Source organism: Acinonyx jubatus, chromosome A2, assembly GCF_027475565.1.
Source record: "Acinonyx jubatus isolate Ajub_Pintada_27869175 chromosome A2, VMU_Ajub_asm_v1.0, whole genome shotgun sequence".
NCBI lineage: Eukaryota > Metazoa > Chordata > Mammalia > Carnivora > Felidae > Acinonyx > Acinonyx jubatus.
The window spans coordinates 153,123,234-153,136,837 of NC_069383.1; the positions used below are offsets into that span (position 1 = coordinate 153,123,234).

Consider the following 13,604-nt stretch of genomic DNA (forward strand, 5'->3'; position numbering starts at 1 on the left):
GCACGCGTGCAAATACTCACAGCGCGGTCCTGCTTCCGCTTCTTCTTCTGGGCTTTGCTCGGCTGTGAGGGGGCACAGAGGCGAAGTCTGTGTGGGCCCCGGGAGCGCCCCCGCCTGCCCCCGTCCCCGAAGCCGCGCCACCAACCTTGGGCGGCTCGAAGTCATTCTTGGTGTGTCCGCGGGTGAACTCGTCGAGCAGCGACTGGAAAAGGTTGAGGACCAAGTTGGTGTCCTTCTCCCCCCGCTCGGCCGCCAGGTTGTTCACGACAATCTGGTAGTTCTCCATCAGGTCCTTGTAGCCGACGTGGATCTTGCCATTCTGCAGGGATGCAGGCGTGAGTGACCCGGGGGGGAAAGACAGAAGGGGGAGGCGCCCGGGAGAGGCCATGGGGATCCCCACAGGGACCCTCGCCAGGGCTGGGGGCTGCACGTACGGGGACAGAGTACATGGTTTTGAGGTTGCTCCTGAACTTCTCGGTGGCTTCGATGAATAAACTCTCAATGGGGGTCTTCTGGGAGCGCAGGTCGTTTATCTGCAGGAAGAAAGAGGTGCGGTGACCCTGAGTGACCTCAGGTTTTGCAGCTGATTGGTGGCTGTTCCGCTCTGTCCCAAGTCCTTCCCTGGCTCCTCTGGGAAAAAATCCAGGCCCTCTGGCTAATCCCGGTCTTTCCAGTCCCCTTAGTTCGGGTTTACAGCACCCAACATTTGGGGCTGGATCACACTGGGGGCTGTTGACCAGCACCCCTGGTCCCCACGCCCCAGATGCCAGTAGCACTCCCCAGTCGGGACAGTCAAAAATGTCTGCAGATGTCCCAGAGTGTCCCCTGGGGCAGGACCATCTCTGGTTGAAAACCACTGGTCTAGCTGGGGCCCTTCCTGCCAGCCCTCACAGGCACTTAACACCGAGCCACGCCCCGGATCCATACCATGGTTACTAATTCAGCTCCACTGTATACACTAAGCACTCAATCAGCACCTGCCCTGAGACCCAACGTGTTTCGTAAAAGTGTATTTTTTTTTTCTTTTAAATTTCTAATGTTTATTTTTGGGAGAGAGACAGGGCATAAGCGGGGGAGGGTTGGAGAGAGAGGGAGACACGGAGTGCGAAGCAGGCTCCAGGCTCTGAGCGGTCAGCACAGAGCCTGATGCGGGGCTCGAACTTATAAACTGTGAGATTATGACCTGAGCTGAAGTTGGATGCCTAACCGACTGAGCCACCCAGGTGCCCCGGTTCTACATTTCCTGTGTAGTCCCTGTATTAAGACCCGCTGACTTTTTTTTTTTTTTTTTTAAAGTAAGCTCCATGCCCAACGTGGGGCTTGAACCCACGACCCTGAGATCAAGAGTCACATGCTCTACCGCCTGAGCCAGCACCTCAAGACCCACTGAGTTTTTACACGAGATGTAAACATCTGTGGTGAGCAACAGGAACACCGGCTGCAGGTGTTCTCACGTGAGCCCAGGGAGGGGTTCTCATCTGGTTTCTGGAACTTTCTGTGCTGGAACTGTGCACCTGGATTTTCTGTTCCCGGCGCACGAAGGGCTGTGGTGTGGCGGCTCAGAAAACGGCCGGGTGGTGAAAACCCTTCTGGGGAGGCCCAGCTCTGATACTGTGTGTCCCCCCCCGACCCTGTACGTGCCCCTGGGTGACCCACCTTGTTGAGCAGGAATTCATCCAGGTACTTGAGCTCGTTGGCGTTGGTGATCTGGCGGAACACCGACTCCCGCCACTTCTCTGACACCGTGATTCTGCCGATCTTAAGGTTTCGGTTCTTCTTCCCTTTGCCTCCTGGCTCCTTGGCGTGCTTCTCCCCGGCTGCGTGGCGGTGCTGGTGGCTGGAGGAGGCTGGAGGGAGAAGGAGCAGCTGGTGAGGTGGGTGCTGGGGGAGGCAGGGTCACACACACAGAGAACCAGGACGCTGCCCTGCTGCGAACTGGGGTCTGCAGCCAGAAAGTGCCCTGGTGGGGCTGGGACCAGCCCTGAAGCCCTGTGCCCAAGGCCCCACCTGGAGGTAGCACACGTCCCCAGGGACCCTGGCGGCTCCACCATCCATCCCTGAGGCTGCCAGCAACCAACCTTCTAGATTCTTCTTGCTGGCAGCAGCTTCCAGCACCGTGTGCCCTGGCACTGTGTTCTCAGTTTCCTCCACACCCTCCAGGCTGGCTTTTTTATCCTTGTTCTTGTGCAAGAAAAGTCGTTTAAAAGTGGATCTGTAGGGGAAAGTAAGGGGTTTCATTTAAGCCTCTGGAAATGATCACGGAAGCAAGGCTGAAGGAAAGGTCCTCTTACTTATAAAGAGAAAAAATAACGCTTTTCTTGGTTGTCAGCGCAATGAGATGCTACTAAAAACGAGATTGGTTTGTGTGAACTGACAAGGGGGGGTCAGGTGAAAAAGCAAGATGCAGGGAAGCCACCACAGCATGACCCCATTCTCATTAAAAAAAAAAAAAAAAAAATAGAACTTACCCTCTGCCCCCTTAATGTGTTTTTACGGGCCCAAGTTTCAGGGGGAAAAAATCAAATACATGCCAAATCATACACTGAATGGTGTGCCCCCCAAAAGATGCGTCCATGTGCTAAATAACGCTCAGGACCTGGGCGTGTGACTTTATTTGGGAAAAGGGTCTTTGCAGGGGCGCCGGTGGCTCAGTCGGTTAAGTGTCTCACTCTTGGTTTTGGCTCAGGTCATGACCTCGTGGTTTCTTTCTTTCTTTTTTTTATTTTTATTTTTATGTTTATTCATTTTTGAAAGACAGAGAGAGACAGAGCACAAGCAGGGGAGGGGCAGAGAGAAGGGGAGACACAGAATCCGAAGCAGACTCCAGGCTCTGAACTGTCAGCACAGAGCCCAACGCGGGGCTCGACCTCACAGACGGCGAGATCGTGACCTGAGCCGGAGTCGGCTGCTCGACCTACTGAGCCACCCAGGCGCCCCAAAGACCTCGTGGTTTCTTGAATGTGAGCCCTGCGTCAGGCTCCACGCTGGCAGCACGGGGCCCACTTGGGATTCTCTCCCCCCTCTCTCTACCCCCTCCCCACTTGTACTGTCTCTGTAGATCTCAAAAAAAACCAGTCTCTGCAGATGTGACTAAGTTCTATGTGCCACGATCTGAATGTGTTTGTTGCCCCAAATTCGTATGCTGAAGTCTAATCCCCAGTGTGATGGTATTAGGGGGCTGATTAGATCACGGGGGTAGAGTCCCTATAAATGGGACTAACACCCTTACAAAAAGGGCCCCGGGGAGTTCCCTTGCCCTTCCTGCCACATGAGTCCCCAGTGAGAAGATGCCATCTGTGAACCAGGAAGTGGCCCGCACCACATACTGCATCTCCTGGTACCTTGGTCTTGAACTCCTAGCCCCCAGAACCGTAAGAAACACATGTAGTTCAAGCCACTTAGTCTGTGGTAGTTTTGTTAGAGCAGACGCTAAATGAAGCACCTGGAGCTGAGACCATCCGGAATACCCAGCTGGGCCTTAAATCCAGTGACAAGTATCCTCATAAGAGACAGAGAAAGAGAAAACACAGAGGAGAGAAGAATGTCAGAGAGAGAAGACGGGGGCGGGGATGGGCTGATGCAGCCACAAGCCAAGGACACCCGGAGCCCCCAGGAACCGGAAGAGGCGAGGAAGGGCCCTTCCCCAGGGCCGTCCGAGGGAGCCGCCCTGCGGACACCCTGATCTCAGACTCGTGGCCGCCAGGACTGTGAGAAGTGAATTCCAGTTGTTGGAAGCCCCCCTGGTTTGTGGGGCTTCGTTCTGCCTGCCCCTCCAAGCCTGTGCCGGCCCTTCCTCCGCCTCCCGTCTCTGCGTTAGGATCAAAGCCCCCCCGTCCCATGGCCCATCCTCTCTGCTCTGTGATGGAACCATCTGGAGCACTTCTGTGGAGCTTTCTGGGGACAGAGCCTTGGCCCAGTTTCTTCCATCCCAGGACCCAGGAGGGGTTTCTAAGGTAGGGGGGGCTGGATTTGGATACCATAACAAGTCAAATGGAAACCGTCTCTCTGTGGACCCAGAGGAGGGGACCCAGAGTGGCCCCAGACTTTAGTGGGAGTCATCAGGCTGGCGAGTGGCCACGCTGGCACATGAGGGGGGCATGACCTGGGCTCTGTGAGGGATCTCTCATCCCAGGCTGAGCGAACACCTGCCCCACCGTGCATCCTAACTGCCGTCAGTTCAGGAGACCAGACTGCTCTGAGATGGGAGGCCGTGGCAGGGACCCTGGGCATCCCCTGGTGACTTGAGCCACCTCCAGACCCCACACTTACTTAGAGTCTGCCTGGGAGCCTGGGGACAGCCCGGAATCTGTGCCGGCAGAAGCGTCGCCCGACTTCTTCTTCTGGATGGCCAGCTTCTTGGTGCCGGCCTCCCCGTCCACCGTTTCTGTAGAAGGCTGCCGGAGAACAGGGCTGGGTGAGCAAAGGCAGGCAGGACCTGCTGGAGGGAAAGCAGGGGTGCTCTGCTCCCCGTGCACACCATCCGCCGACTTCTCTTCTCTTTTACGTTGCCCTTCGGGCAGGGCCAGGGCGCCCCGGGCAGAAGCGGGTTTGGCCCCTGAGAGGTGGCAGCCGCAGCCGGAAGCTTTACCTGAGTCTTGGTGTGGGACGGGGACAGGAGGAGCTTGGAGACGTCACTCGTGGATAAGGAAATGCGCCTCTCCCTGTGAGATCACAGAAATGTGGCTTTTATTTACAAGAGCGAGTTGGACAGTTTTAGTGGTCCCGACTTGGGTGGGAGGGGACCAGGGATGCCGCTGGGTGCTCCCCAGTGTGCCGGACGGCCCAGCCCAGACAAGGAGCCTGACACAGGTGTCAGTGTGCCCAGAAAGCCCGACCTAACAGCCCACATCCTCCTCCAGCCCTTTTGCCCTCTGGCCAAGCAGGTCTCTGGGAGGTCGGGCTGGCGACTCGGGAGTCGTCGGTATGCAGCTAACTAAGGGTCAAGAGTTGGGCCCCTCTTCAATTCCTGGGTGAGTGCGATCACCCCTCATCTCTGCCGAGGAAACAGAAACCCAGGCAGGCCGGGGAGTGGATGTTGCCCGGAGATGCTGCTTCCCACGAAGCCAGGGGATTTCTGTGTGAACACAGCTCGCTGTGGCGGGGGCCTCAGGGTCCCAGCTGGCCCCAGGCTCAGCGGCTCCTGCCAGATGCCTCCCCTCCACCTTCCTCTGCCCCTTCTCCCTCCGTCCTCAGGGCTCCCACACTCAGAGCCCACTCACATGTTTTTGGGACGTGCGGCACTGCCCTGGTCCTGCGGCCAGGAATCTGTGTGTCCCTCCACCCTGCCCGCCCAACCCAGCCTGGCACCCCGGGTGTTCAGACAAAGGAGGGCCCAGGGCTTACTTACTCTGTGGGTGTGAGAGTGGCCTCCATAGTCCGGTACCGCTCGCTGAGGTCCAGGGACTGGCTCAGCATGGTGCTGGAACTGGCAGCCATCAGCTTCTTGCCCCGCCAGAGCTCCACGGCGCTGGCCAGCCGCTCAGAGTCCGGGTCCCGGTACCGCTGGATCTGGGTGGAGCCTCCGGGGCTCTCGGGCCTGTCCTGTGCCCTCAGGTCACCACCCAGCTTGCTCTTGTCCTTGGGAGTCTCAGGAGTGGTGCTGGGGGTGGGCTCGCTGACCCTATTGTCCAAGGCTAGGCTGGTTGGCCGTTCCACGTGGCCAGGCGTTGGGCCCCCACCCTGGGGCACCTTCGGGGTTTCTCCGGGCAGCTGGCTGGCTGGCACAGCCTGCAGTGGCTCCTCCGGCTGCTGCTTAAAAGCGTTCTCTGCCTCTGTCCCCAAGTCTGAAAGGGTTTCGTCTTCTCTGCTCTCCCTTCTGTCTTCTGGGAGGCTCTCTTCTTGCTCGAGGATGGCCCTTCCAGAAGGCTCTCTGAGAGCAATCTCTTCCTTGCAGGACTGGATATGTTTGTTCTGGAGCTTCACGTGCTCCAGCCCTCTCTGCCGCCGTGACTCGCGCTTCTCTCGGCTGCTGGGCACCTTCTCGTGACTTTCAGCCGTGTTCTTCTGGGGTGCGGGAGGTTTCTCCAGGCTGGGGACCTCCTCCGGTGGGGAGCTCTCTGCCAGGGGCTCATCGCTTGGCCACACCTCGGGCTCCACTGCGGAAGGCTCCCTGTCCTCCGATGGTTCCGGGCCCTGCCTGGGCACCTGCTCCTGCTCGGCCACCTGGCCTGGCCCTCCCTCCAGGGTTTCTTCCCTCAGGGCTTGCTGGGCCTCCCTCTCCTTCTCTTCAGCCTTCTGCCTCTCTGCGACCATCTGCCTGAAGCTGGTGTGAGGCGTTAAGGGGGAAATTTCAGGAACAAACATGCATGCCACCTCCAGAACCCACGCAGGGCATCAGGGGCCCCTGTGCCACCCGTCGGCTAGGGGCCAGGCTCTGCCTCTGTTAAATGGGGTAACCCTGGCCCTCGGAGAGGCTTCTGGAAATGTGGAAACTCCTCAGCTACGAAAGGGGGATACAGGAGGTGGCCCCTTATTGTCATGGCCACCTCTGCCCTGGGTCTCCCTACCGTGGGGAAATCCCTGAGTTCCTTTGGGGTCCCTGGCTGGGTGGACGCCTGAGATTCACGTAGAAGAATGGGGCAAGGGGAACCGGCTATGGGCTGGTCCTAACAACCTGAACCCTCCACCTCTGAAGCCAAGTGTTTCATTAAGGGGCCCAGGGCGGGCAGGTGCAGCGAAGGGGGGGCGTTGGTCTCCGGTGGAGAGCCAGCCTGGCCAACCGTGACCTCCGTCTTCATCTACAGGTGCTGCCCACCAGCCCTGGAGCATCTCTCTCTCTGGGGCCGCGCGTGCCCAGACGGCTAGACTCCTGCCAGCCCCTCCCGGCTTCCCTGAGCCTAGAATCACGTCCTGATGGCTCCGCTGGCCAGAAGCCATCTCAGGCAGCTCTCGGGCGGGTGGAACGTTCGGGGCTGGGGGGAGCTGGGGGGCGAAGGGGGGCCTGGCTCTGCTCACCTCTTGCGCTGCAGGTGACCCCGGCAGAGGCTCTGCAGGCGGACGATACTCTGTCTCTGGTGCCGGTAGGCCACCCGTTGCCGGTAGCCCCTCCACGCAGCCTGGAGGTACACAGCGGCCTGCGTCCTCTCCAGCGTCCGGCGGACACGGTAGGACCGCCAGCAGGCCTGGGGGCGGAGCGGGCATTCAGGGACCCGGCACGTGGGATCCCCCCGGCTGCCCCCACCCCCAGCCCTGCAGGGGGCCGCCCGGTACCTGGATGGCGACGGCCGCCTGCCTCATCTGCAGGAAGTGGCGGCGTTCCAGCACCATCCGGAACCAGCTCTGGAGGAGCAGGATCTTCCGCACGACCTCCCGGTGCAGCGTCTCCTGCAGGGCTTGCCGCTCGGTCTCCTTCAGGAAAACCTGGCGGGCGGGGGCGGGGGCGGGGGGCGGGGGGTGGGGGGGCACAGGAGGGGTCAGCACAGCCCCCAGAATCCCTGTGCCCGGGAGGTCTCTGCACAGCCCATCCCGGAAGGGCGTGAGACCAAGCTGGCGTGCTGACCGACCCGACCAAGGGGAGCTTTTTAATACGGTGAGAGAATTCACGTAACGTGAAACTAACCATTTCAGTGCAAACAGTTCAATGGCATTTGGTACGTTCGTGACAATGGTGCAAAACATCGTTACTGTCTGGCTCCAGAACATTTCCACCACCCCCAGGAGAGGCCCATACCCATTAGCGGTCATCCCCCTGGTCCTCTCCCCCAGCCCCTGGCCACCACTAATCTCCTTTCTCTGGATTTGCCTGTTCTGGATGTTTCATATACGTGGGATCACACACTACAGGCTTTTGTGTCTGGCTTCTTCTCTCGCTCACAATGTTGTCAAGGCTCATCCATATCATAACCTGGATCAGAGCCGTACCACATTGCGTTGTATGGATGGTCCGCGTGTTTTGAATCCGTTCATCAGCTGATGAACGGATGGCTTCTTTCTACCTTCCGGCTATTGTGACTCGTGCCCCTATGAACATGCGTGTATGAGGATTTGTTGGGACGCTTTCTTTCCAGGTCTTTTGGGTCCATACGTGCGGACGGAATTGCTGGGTCATGTGGTAACTCTAGGATTGCCTTGCTGGGGAACTGTGTGGGGACTTTTCACATGAGATGAAGCCCTAACGGGAGCTGACCTTACCGCTGTTGGACGGGGACAGTGGCTGGTGCCACAACACTAAGAAGCAACCAGCATGTACCTAGAGGTGGGAGACGGCGTCTGGAAGGAGCACAAGGGAATGAGACCTTCTGCCAGACATTAAGAGGTACCAACTGGCCCCCGAGCCCCCTGCAGTAACCCTAGGCTATGTGTGAGGAAGCAGGAAAACAGGAGTGATGTCTGGGCCCCGCCCCTTAGAGGCACCCTTTGCCTTCTGGGAAGAAATAGGCGCTGGGCCCCAAAAAAGACACTTCCGCAGCAGAGTCCCTTGTCTTTCAGGCCGTGGGAGGACCCTGTGGATGCTGGAAGCCCCCCGAGGGGCCGGAGTCCTGACCTTGGTCTTCCCGATCTGGTAGCTCCTCTTGTCTATGTCCATCTTTTCCAGCAGGGCAGAGATGACCTCCCTGCAGGGCTGGGCGTTCTTGGGCAGCAGCACCTGGAACTGCTCTGTGAAATCCTGGGGGATTGGGGCCAAGAAAAGAGAATTTCTGCTGAGTGCTCCCGCCACCAGCAAGGATATGATGCTCCAGCGACTCCCAAATTTCCGAAGCCGGGACCTGGTTTGACCGGAATGGCACTGACCAAGCTAAAATCTCAAACTCTCTGCAGCAGCCTAAAGCTTAGGAAAGACTGCCACACACACAGAGCACCAGGGTCTTTCAGCCACTTGTTGAGTGGCTCTCCAGGGCCTATTGGGGCCTGGCATAGTTGGGGGCGTGGCCAGGAGACAGGGCTGCCTTTGGGGGGGCTCACGGTCTATGGCTCGTTGGAGGGCTGAGTCACAGCTGGAGATACAGAGCTTTTAAGTAAACAATTAGGTCAAATTTTTAGGAACCAAGCATTAGTGAAATACACTAGCATTTCCTCCCGCTTCTGGGATTGTCCTTTTTCTACCTCTACAGGGTCAGAGAGATGCTATTTCCATTCTGCGGATGAGAAAAAGGAGGCAGGCCATGATGGAGCCATGTCCCCGAGGCCATATGGGGACAGCTGGATTGGGGACCAGGTGCCACTGGCTTCAGGCCAGGGCTCACGTCAGTGCTCATACAGGTGGTGCCAGTTCAGGGCACGAGCCAGGGGTTCTCAACCTAGGCCAGCTTATCACCGGGGACATGTGGCGATGTCGGGAGACATCCAGGGTTCTCCCAACTCGAGAGCGGTGGGTGTTACTGACATCGAGTGGGTGGAGACCCAGGGATGCTGCTCAACATCCCATAATGCACAGGGCAGCCCCTGCAGCGAATGACCTGGTGGCCCTCAGTGTCAATGGTACTGCAGGTGAGAAACTGCTTTAGCAATTTGGTCTTTGCCAACTTGAGGTTAGTAATGATCCTTTGTGGGTTTTTTTTTCTTCTTGCTCTTTCTTCTTTTTTTTAAGTTTATTTATCTTGAGAGAGAGAGAGAGAGACAGAGAGCGTGTGCACGTGCATAAACACACGTGGCGAAGTGGCAGAGAGGGAGAGAATCCCAAGCAGGCTCTGCACCATTAGCGTGGAGCCTGATGTGGGGCTCGAACTCAAACCATGAGATCGTGACCAGAGCTGAAGTCGGATGTCTAACCGACTGAGCCACCCAGGCACCTCTGATCCTTTTGTGTTTCTTTTGTTTTGTTTTGTTTTTGAGAGAGAGCAGGGAAGGGGCAGACAAAGAGGAGGAGAGAGAATCCCAAGTAGGCTCCATACTGTGAGCACACAACCTGATGTGGGGCTTGAACTCATGAACCGTGAGATCATGAGCAGAGCTGAAGTCGGATGTCTAACCGACTGAGCCACCCAGGCGCCTCTGATCCTTTTGTGTTTCTCAAAAGCCCAGGGAGCCATCTATGAAGTCATCACCTCCTGGGGCTCAGTTTCCGCATTGGCAAAACAGAAGCCAGGACCGCCTGCTGTTGGTTTGGCTTGGCAGAATAAAAGAGATGGGTATAAAAGCGTCTGTCGCCGAAGATGCTCAACAGAGGGCAGAGCTGTGCAGGGATCTGCTCCTGTCATTCCCTCTTCCCGGCTTGGCTTTACAACTCTGTATCCTTCCAGGCTTGGCCTGGGCCCAGCCACCGCTTCCAAGAAAACTTGCTCCCTCTCCCCACCCCGACCTCTGAAATGACTGGTATAAATGCCAACAGGGCCGGAGCGGAGAAGCCCTGGCACAGAGTAACCCCCTGGGCTCATGTTCCAGAGAAGTGCTCTCTCTCAAAGAGGGAGGTGGCCAGCCCTCTGCCCTGTCACGACGGCCACGGGTGTGTGGCTTACCTGGAACGTGTACTTGGCACTGTAGCCTGACCTCCGGATCCGCACCGTCTCCAGCATGCCCGTGTAGCGTAGCTGCTGCAGCACCAGCTCGTCGTCGAAACACAGCTCTTTCTGAAACGGGATATGAGCCATCAGGACAGGTGCCAGCTGCGGGACAATCAAGTGTCGGCAGCCGGGGATGGGGATCTGTAGGCACGAGATCCCGTAGGATTCTGGACATGAGCATGGTCCGGGAGCCCACACGGGCCCCCCCGGCTGGTCAGAATGTCCCCAGCACGGCAGCCGCGGGCACCTGGAGGACCCTTCTTTCCTTGTTCCAGACATTCTTTTTGGAATAAAGAGCTGGGGCTGCTCAGCACTGATGCTTAAGGTATTCATCTCTTCTGGAAAATCTGGCGTCTGAGCTGCTCTATTCCCTGGTGTCTGGGAGACAGATGCCATTTCTCACTGCTCAATTTAGGATAATTTGCTGCGAAGAGTTATTTCTTAAGGACTCCAATCAAAACCTGTGTTGAGCTCGTACTCTGTGCCGGGCCCTGGGGTAAACACTAAGGATTTGGCCAAGAGGGGAATAAGGTCTGGAGGTGGGAGCCAGGCGCATATGTGAATGGGGCAGACACTGCCTGGGCCCCCCTGGGAAGTGTCCAACAGGAGAGAGGACCCTGGGCCAGGTCCTGAGGAGGGAATAGGCAGGAGGAGGAGGGCGGGGAGCGGCCAGGTAATGGCCCAGAAGAGGACGGTCCCAGGAGCAGGGGAGAGCCAGGGAAATGGGAAGAGTAGAGACAAAGGGGGTAGGTCCAGATCCTGAACAGCCCCCAGCCAAGCTCCCAAGGGGGCAGAATGGCCAGTGGACCCCTGGGGCAAAGGAAGCCTGGGAGTGAGGGCTGAGCCCACTACTAGGGCCCCCAATGGTGCTCCACTGAGTCTTTCCAGAAGCTTTCAGATCAAATGAACAGCAGCCTCTATGCTTCTGCCGTGTGATCTCACCCTCTCCCTTCTGCTACATTTTCTGCACTGGCTGATCCGGGGATGTACTGACACGCTTGACCTGTCCCTTCTTGAGCAAACCTCTGGGGCCCCTCCATGTTCCAGACGATGTCGCTGCTTCTGGTTGGCCACCTGGCTGCCCTCGGCAGGCTATTTACCGTTCCTGGAACCTGGCTGAACACTTGGTTCCTTGAGGCTTTTCATGGCCCCCAAGAGGCCACGGCAACACAGGAATACCCCCCGCTGAGCCACCGAGCCACCAGACCTTGGCCTTCACTTCCCCAAGACACTGGAGCTACTCACCTTCTCGGCATTAGAGCGGATGCAGCGGATAAAGAAGGGCTCCGCCTTCCCCAGTGTCTCCAGGAGCTTGTTTAGGGACGTCTGGGGAAAGAGGGAGAAGGTCTTGAGCTGGGATCGCCCCCCCCGCCCCTAAGAGGCACGCTGCTCAGTGGGAGGGGACCCAGGTCACTTGCTGGCATCAGTAGTGATGCAGGACACGGGAGGTTGTAGGTGGAAATTCTGACTAGAGGCTGAACTACCTCTGGGAGCCCCAAGAGAGCTGTAGGGTCCCCAGAGCTGACAGTTGTCATCTTCCCAGGGTCTCCTAGCTCTTTGTCTCAGCAGGAGTGTTAGGGGGAGTGGGACCAAACTTCTGGGCATCTAAAATGCTAGACAGCTTCAGAAAGAAACACAGATACAGTGACTTTGGTCTTTGGCCTGCTATTTACAAAAAGGATTTTCAGGAGCTTCCAGGTGAGGTAATTTGCCAAAAAGGCCAAGGTGGGCACAAAAGACTCAGATTGAAAAAGAGGAAAGGGACAAAAAAGCTAATGGTGAGGGTTAGCGGCAGCCATTGAGCCCCCTTAAAAAAAAAAAAAAAGCCTCTGAGCTTCCTGGCAGCCACGGAGAAAAGGGAAACATGATGTAACATCATAACACGTTAATCCGTTATTTTAACTCAATGGTTCAAAACAGGGGTGATTCTGCCTCACCTCCAGAGCACATGGCCATGACTGGGAACATTTTTGGTTGCCACAACTGGAAGATGCTACTGTGCATCCCAGAATGCACAGGATGACCCCACCGTGGAGAATGATCCAGCCCCAAATGTCAAACAATGCTGAGGCCAGGAAGCCCTAGGGTAAAAATTTGTTGGGTCTGTGGTGGCCAAGTCACGAGCGCATCGGGTTGAGTCTAGCGTCACCTCTGGCCTCTCTAGGCTGCCCACCTGGAACTGGGCGCTGATGCTCGGCGGTTTCTTTTTCTTGTGTAGGTGCAGCAGGGACTTGGTGGTGCGATCGTGCAGCGTCATGCTGATGATGAGCTTCAGCGACTTGGAGTCCAGCAGGTTCTAGGACAGACACATGGGGGTCTGGCCTGCCCTCCTGGGGTCCCAGTGGGCACTGGGAGGCATCGTAGATGCCCCAGAGCCAGGACTGTGTTCCGGGGGGGGGGGGCAGTTCTTGGGATCAGTCTCGGGACAGGGCTGCTGGAGGGTAGGGGACGGTGGGCCTGGCGGGAGGCGGGGACCGCCCTGGGGCCGAACCTGGGCTTTACCCTGCACATGGTGCCGGCTCTGGAAGGACTGATTACAGCCTCTTTGGCAGCCCGAGTGCCCAGAAGCCAAGGGCTCCAGCGTGCCACCTCCCTCCTGTCGAGCTCCAGGACCGCCAAGTCTCCTGCACTTTTGCATGAGCTTATCCGGCTGGTCTGGTCCCCCCACCATGTGTGCCAACACTTAGTAGCAGTTGACAAGAGGAATAGCACCGTCCCATCCGCTGGATGCACTGCGGGGTTTTTCTCACTTTTGCAGACTTCTTGATCCGTCCGCACACCGTGTGTGGAGACTAGACAGAGGCTGGGTGCACTTTGGCCAAGGCCGGCTACTGGGGTCTTGGCTGCTGGCAACGCACGGTTGCCCCCTTCCTGGCGGGGCTTCCCTGGCTGAAGGGCATCCTCTCCCAGACAGGCCAGGAAGGTGCTGCACCCTGTCCCGCCCTCCGGAGGTGGCTGGTAGCCAAAGACCCCCAAAGTGGGGGTAGGACAGAAGGGTCCCATTGCCTCTGGGCAGGAAAAGCTCTGCGGTGCTGTTTACACCCTGAGGCTCCTGTGGGATGAGGCCGAGCCCACCTCCTCGCTCAGTTCCCCCGCACCAGCCTGCTTCTCCCCTCCACACGCTTCTGCAAATATCCTACCCCCATCACGCGCCCTGCTTCCGGG

At 57.8% G+C, this 13,604-nt stretch overlaps 1 protein-coding gene across 7 annotated transcripts in view; it reads right to left on the bottom strand.

The window, feature by feature from the left end:
* MYO9B (myosin IXB) overlaps positions 1-13,604 on the bottom strand; it is an 89,541-nt gene that overhangs the window by 7,611 nt on the left and 68,326 nt on the right. For all 7 annotated transcript variants that reach the window (XM_053219685.1, XM_053219682.1, XM_053219684.1 and 4 more), the window contains 14 exons: positions 12,613-12,735; positions 11,685-11,765; positions 10,395-10,505; positions 8,483-8,605; positions 7,210-7,359; positions 6,955-7,121; positions 5,348-6,262; positions 4,589-4,661; positions 4,270-4,394; positions 2,079-2,212; positions 1,657-1,847; positions 435-533; positions 146-319; positions 21-62 (listed from right to left, as the gene is read on the bottom strand). In XM_053219685.1, coding sequence (XP_053075660.1) covers positions 21-62; positions 146-319; positions 435-533; positions 1,657-1,847; positions 2,079-2,212; positions 4,270-4,394; positions 4,589-4,661; positions 5,348-6,262; positions 6,955-7,121; positions 7,210-7,359; positions 8,483-8,605; positions 10,395-10,505; positions 11,685-11,765; positions 12,613-12,735 — 2,508 coding nt within the window. The remainder of the gene's footprint in view (positions 1-20; positions 63-145; positions 320-434; positions 534-1,656; positions 1,848-2,078; positions 2,213-4,269; positions 4,395-4,588; positions 4,662-5,347; positions 6,263-6,954; positions 7,122-7,209; positions 7,360-8,482; positions 8,606-10,394; positions 10,506-11,684; positions 11,766-12,612; positions 12,736-13,604) is intronic.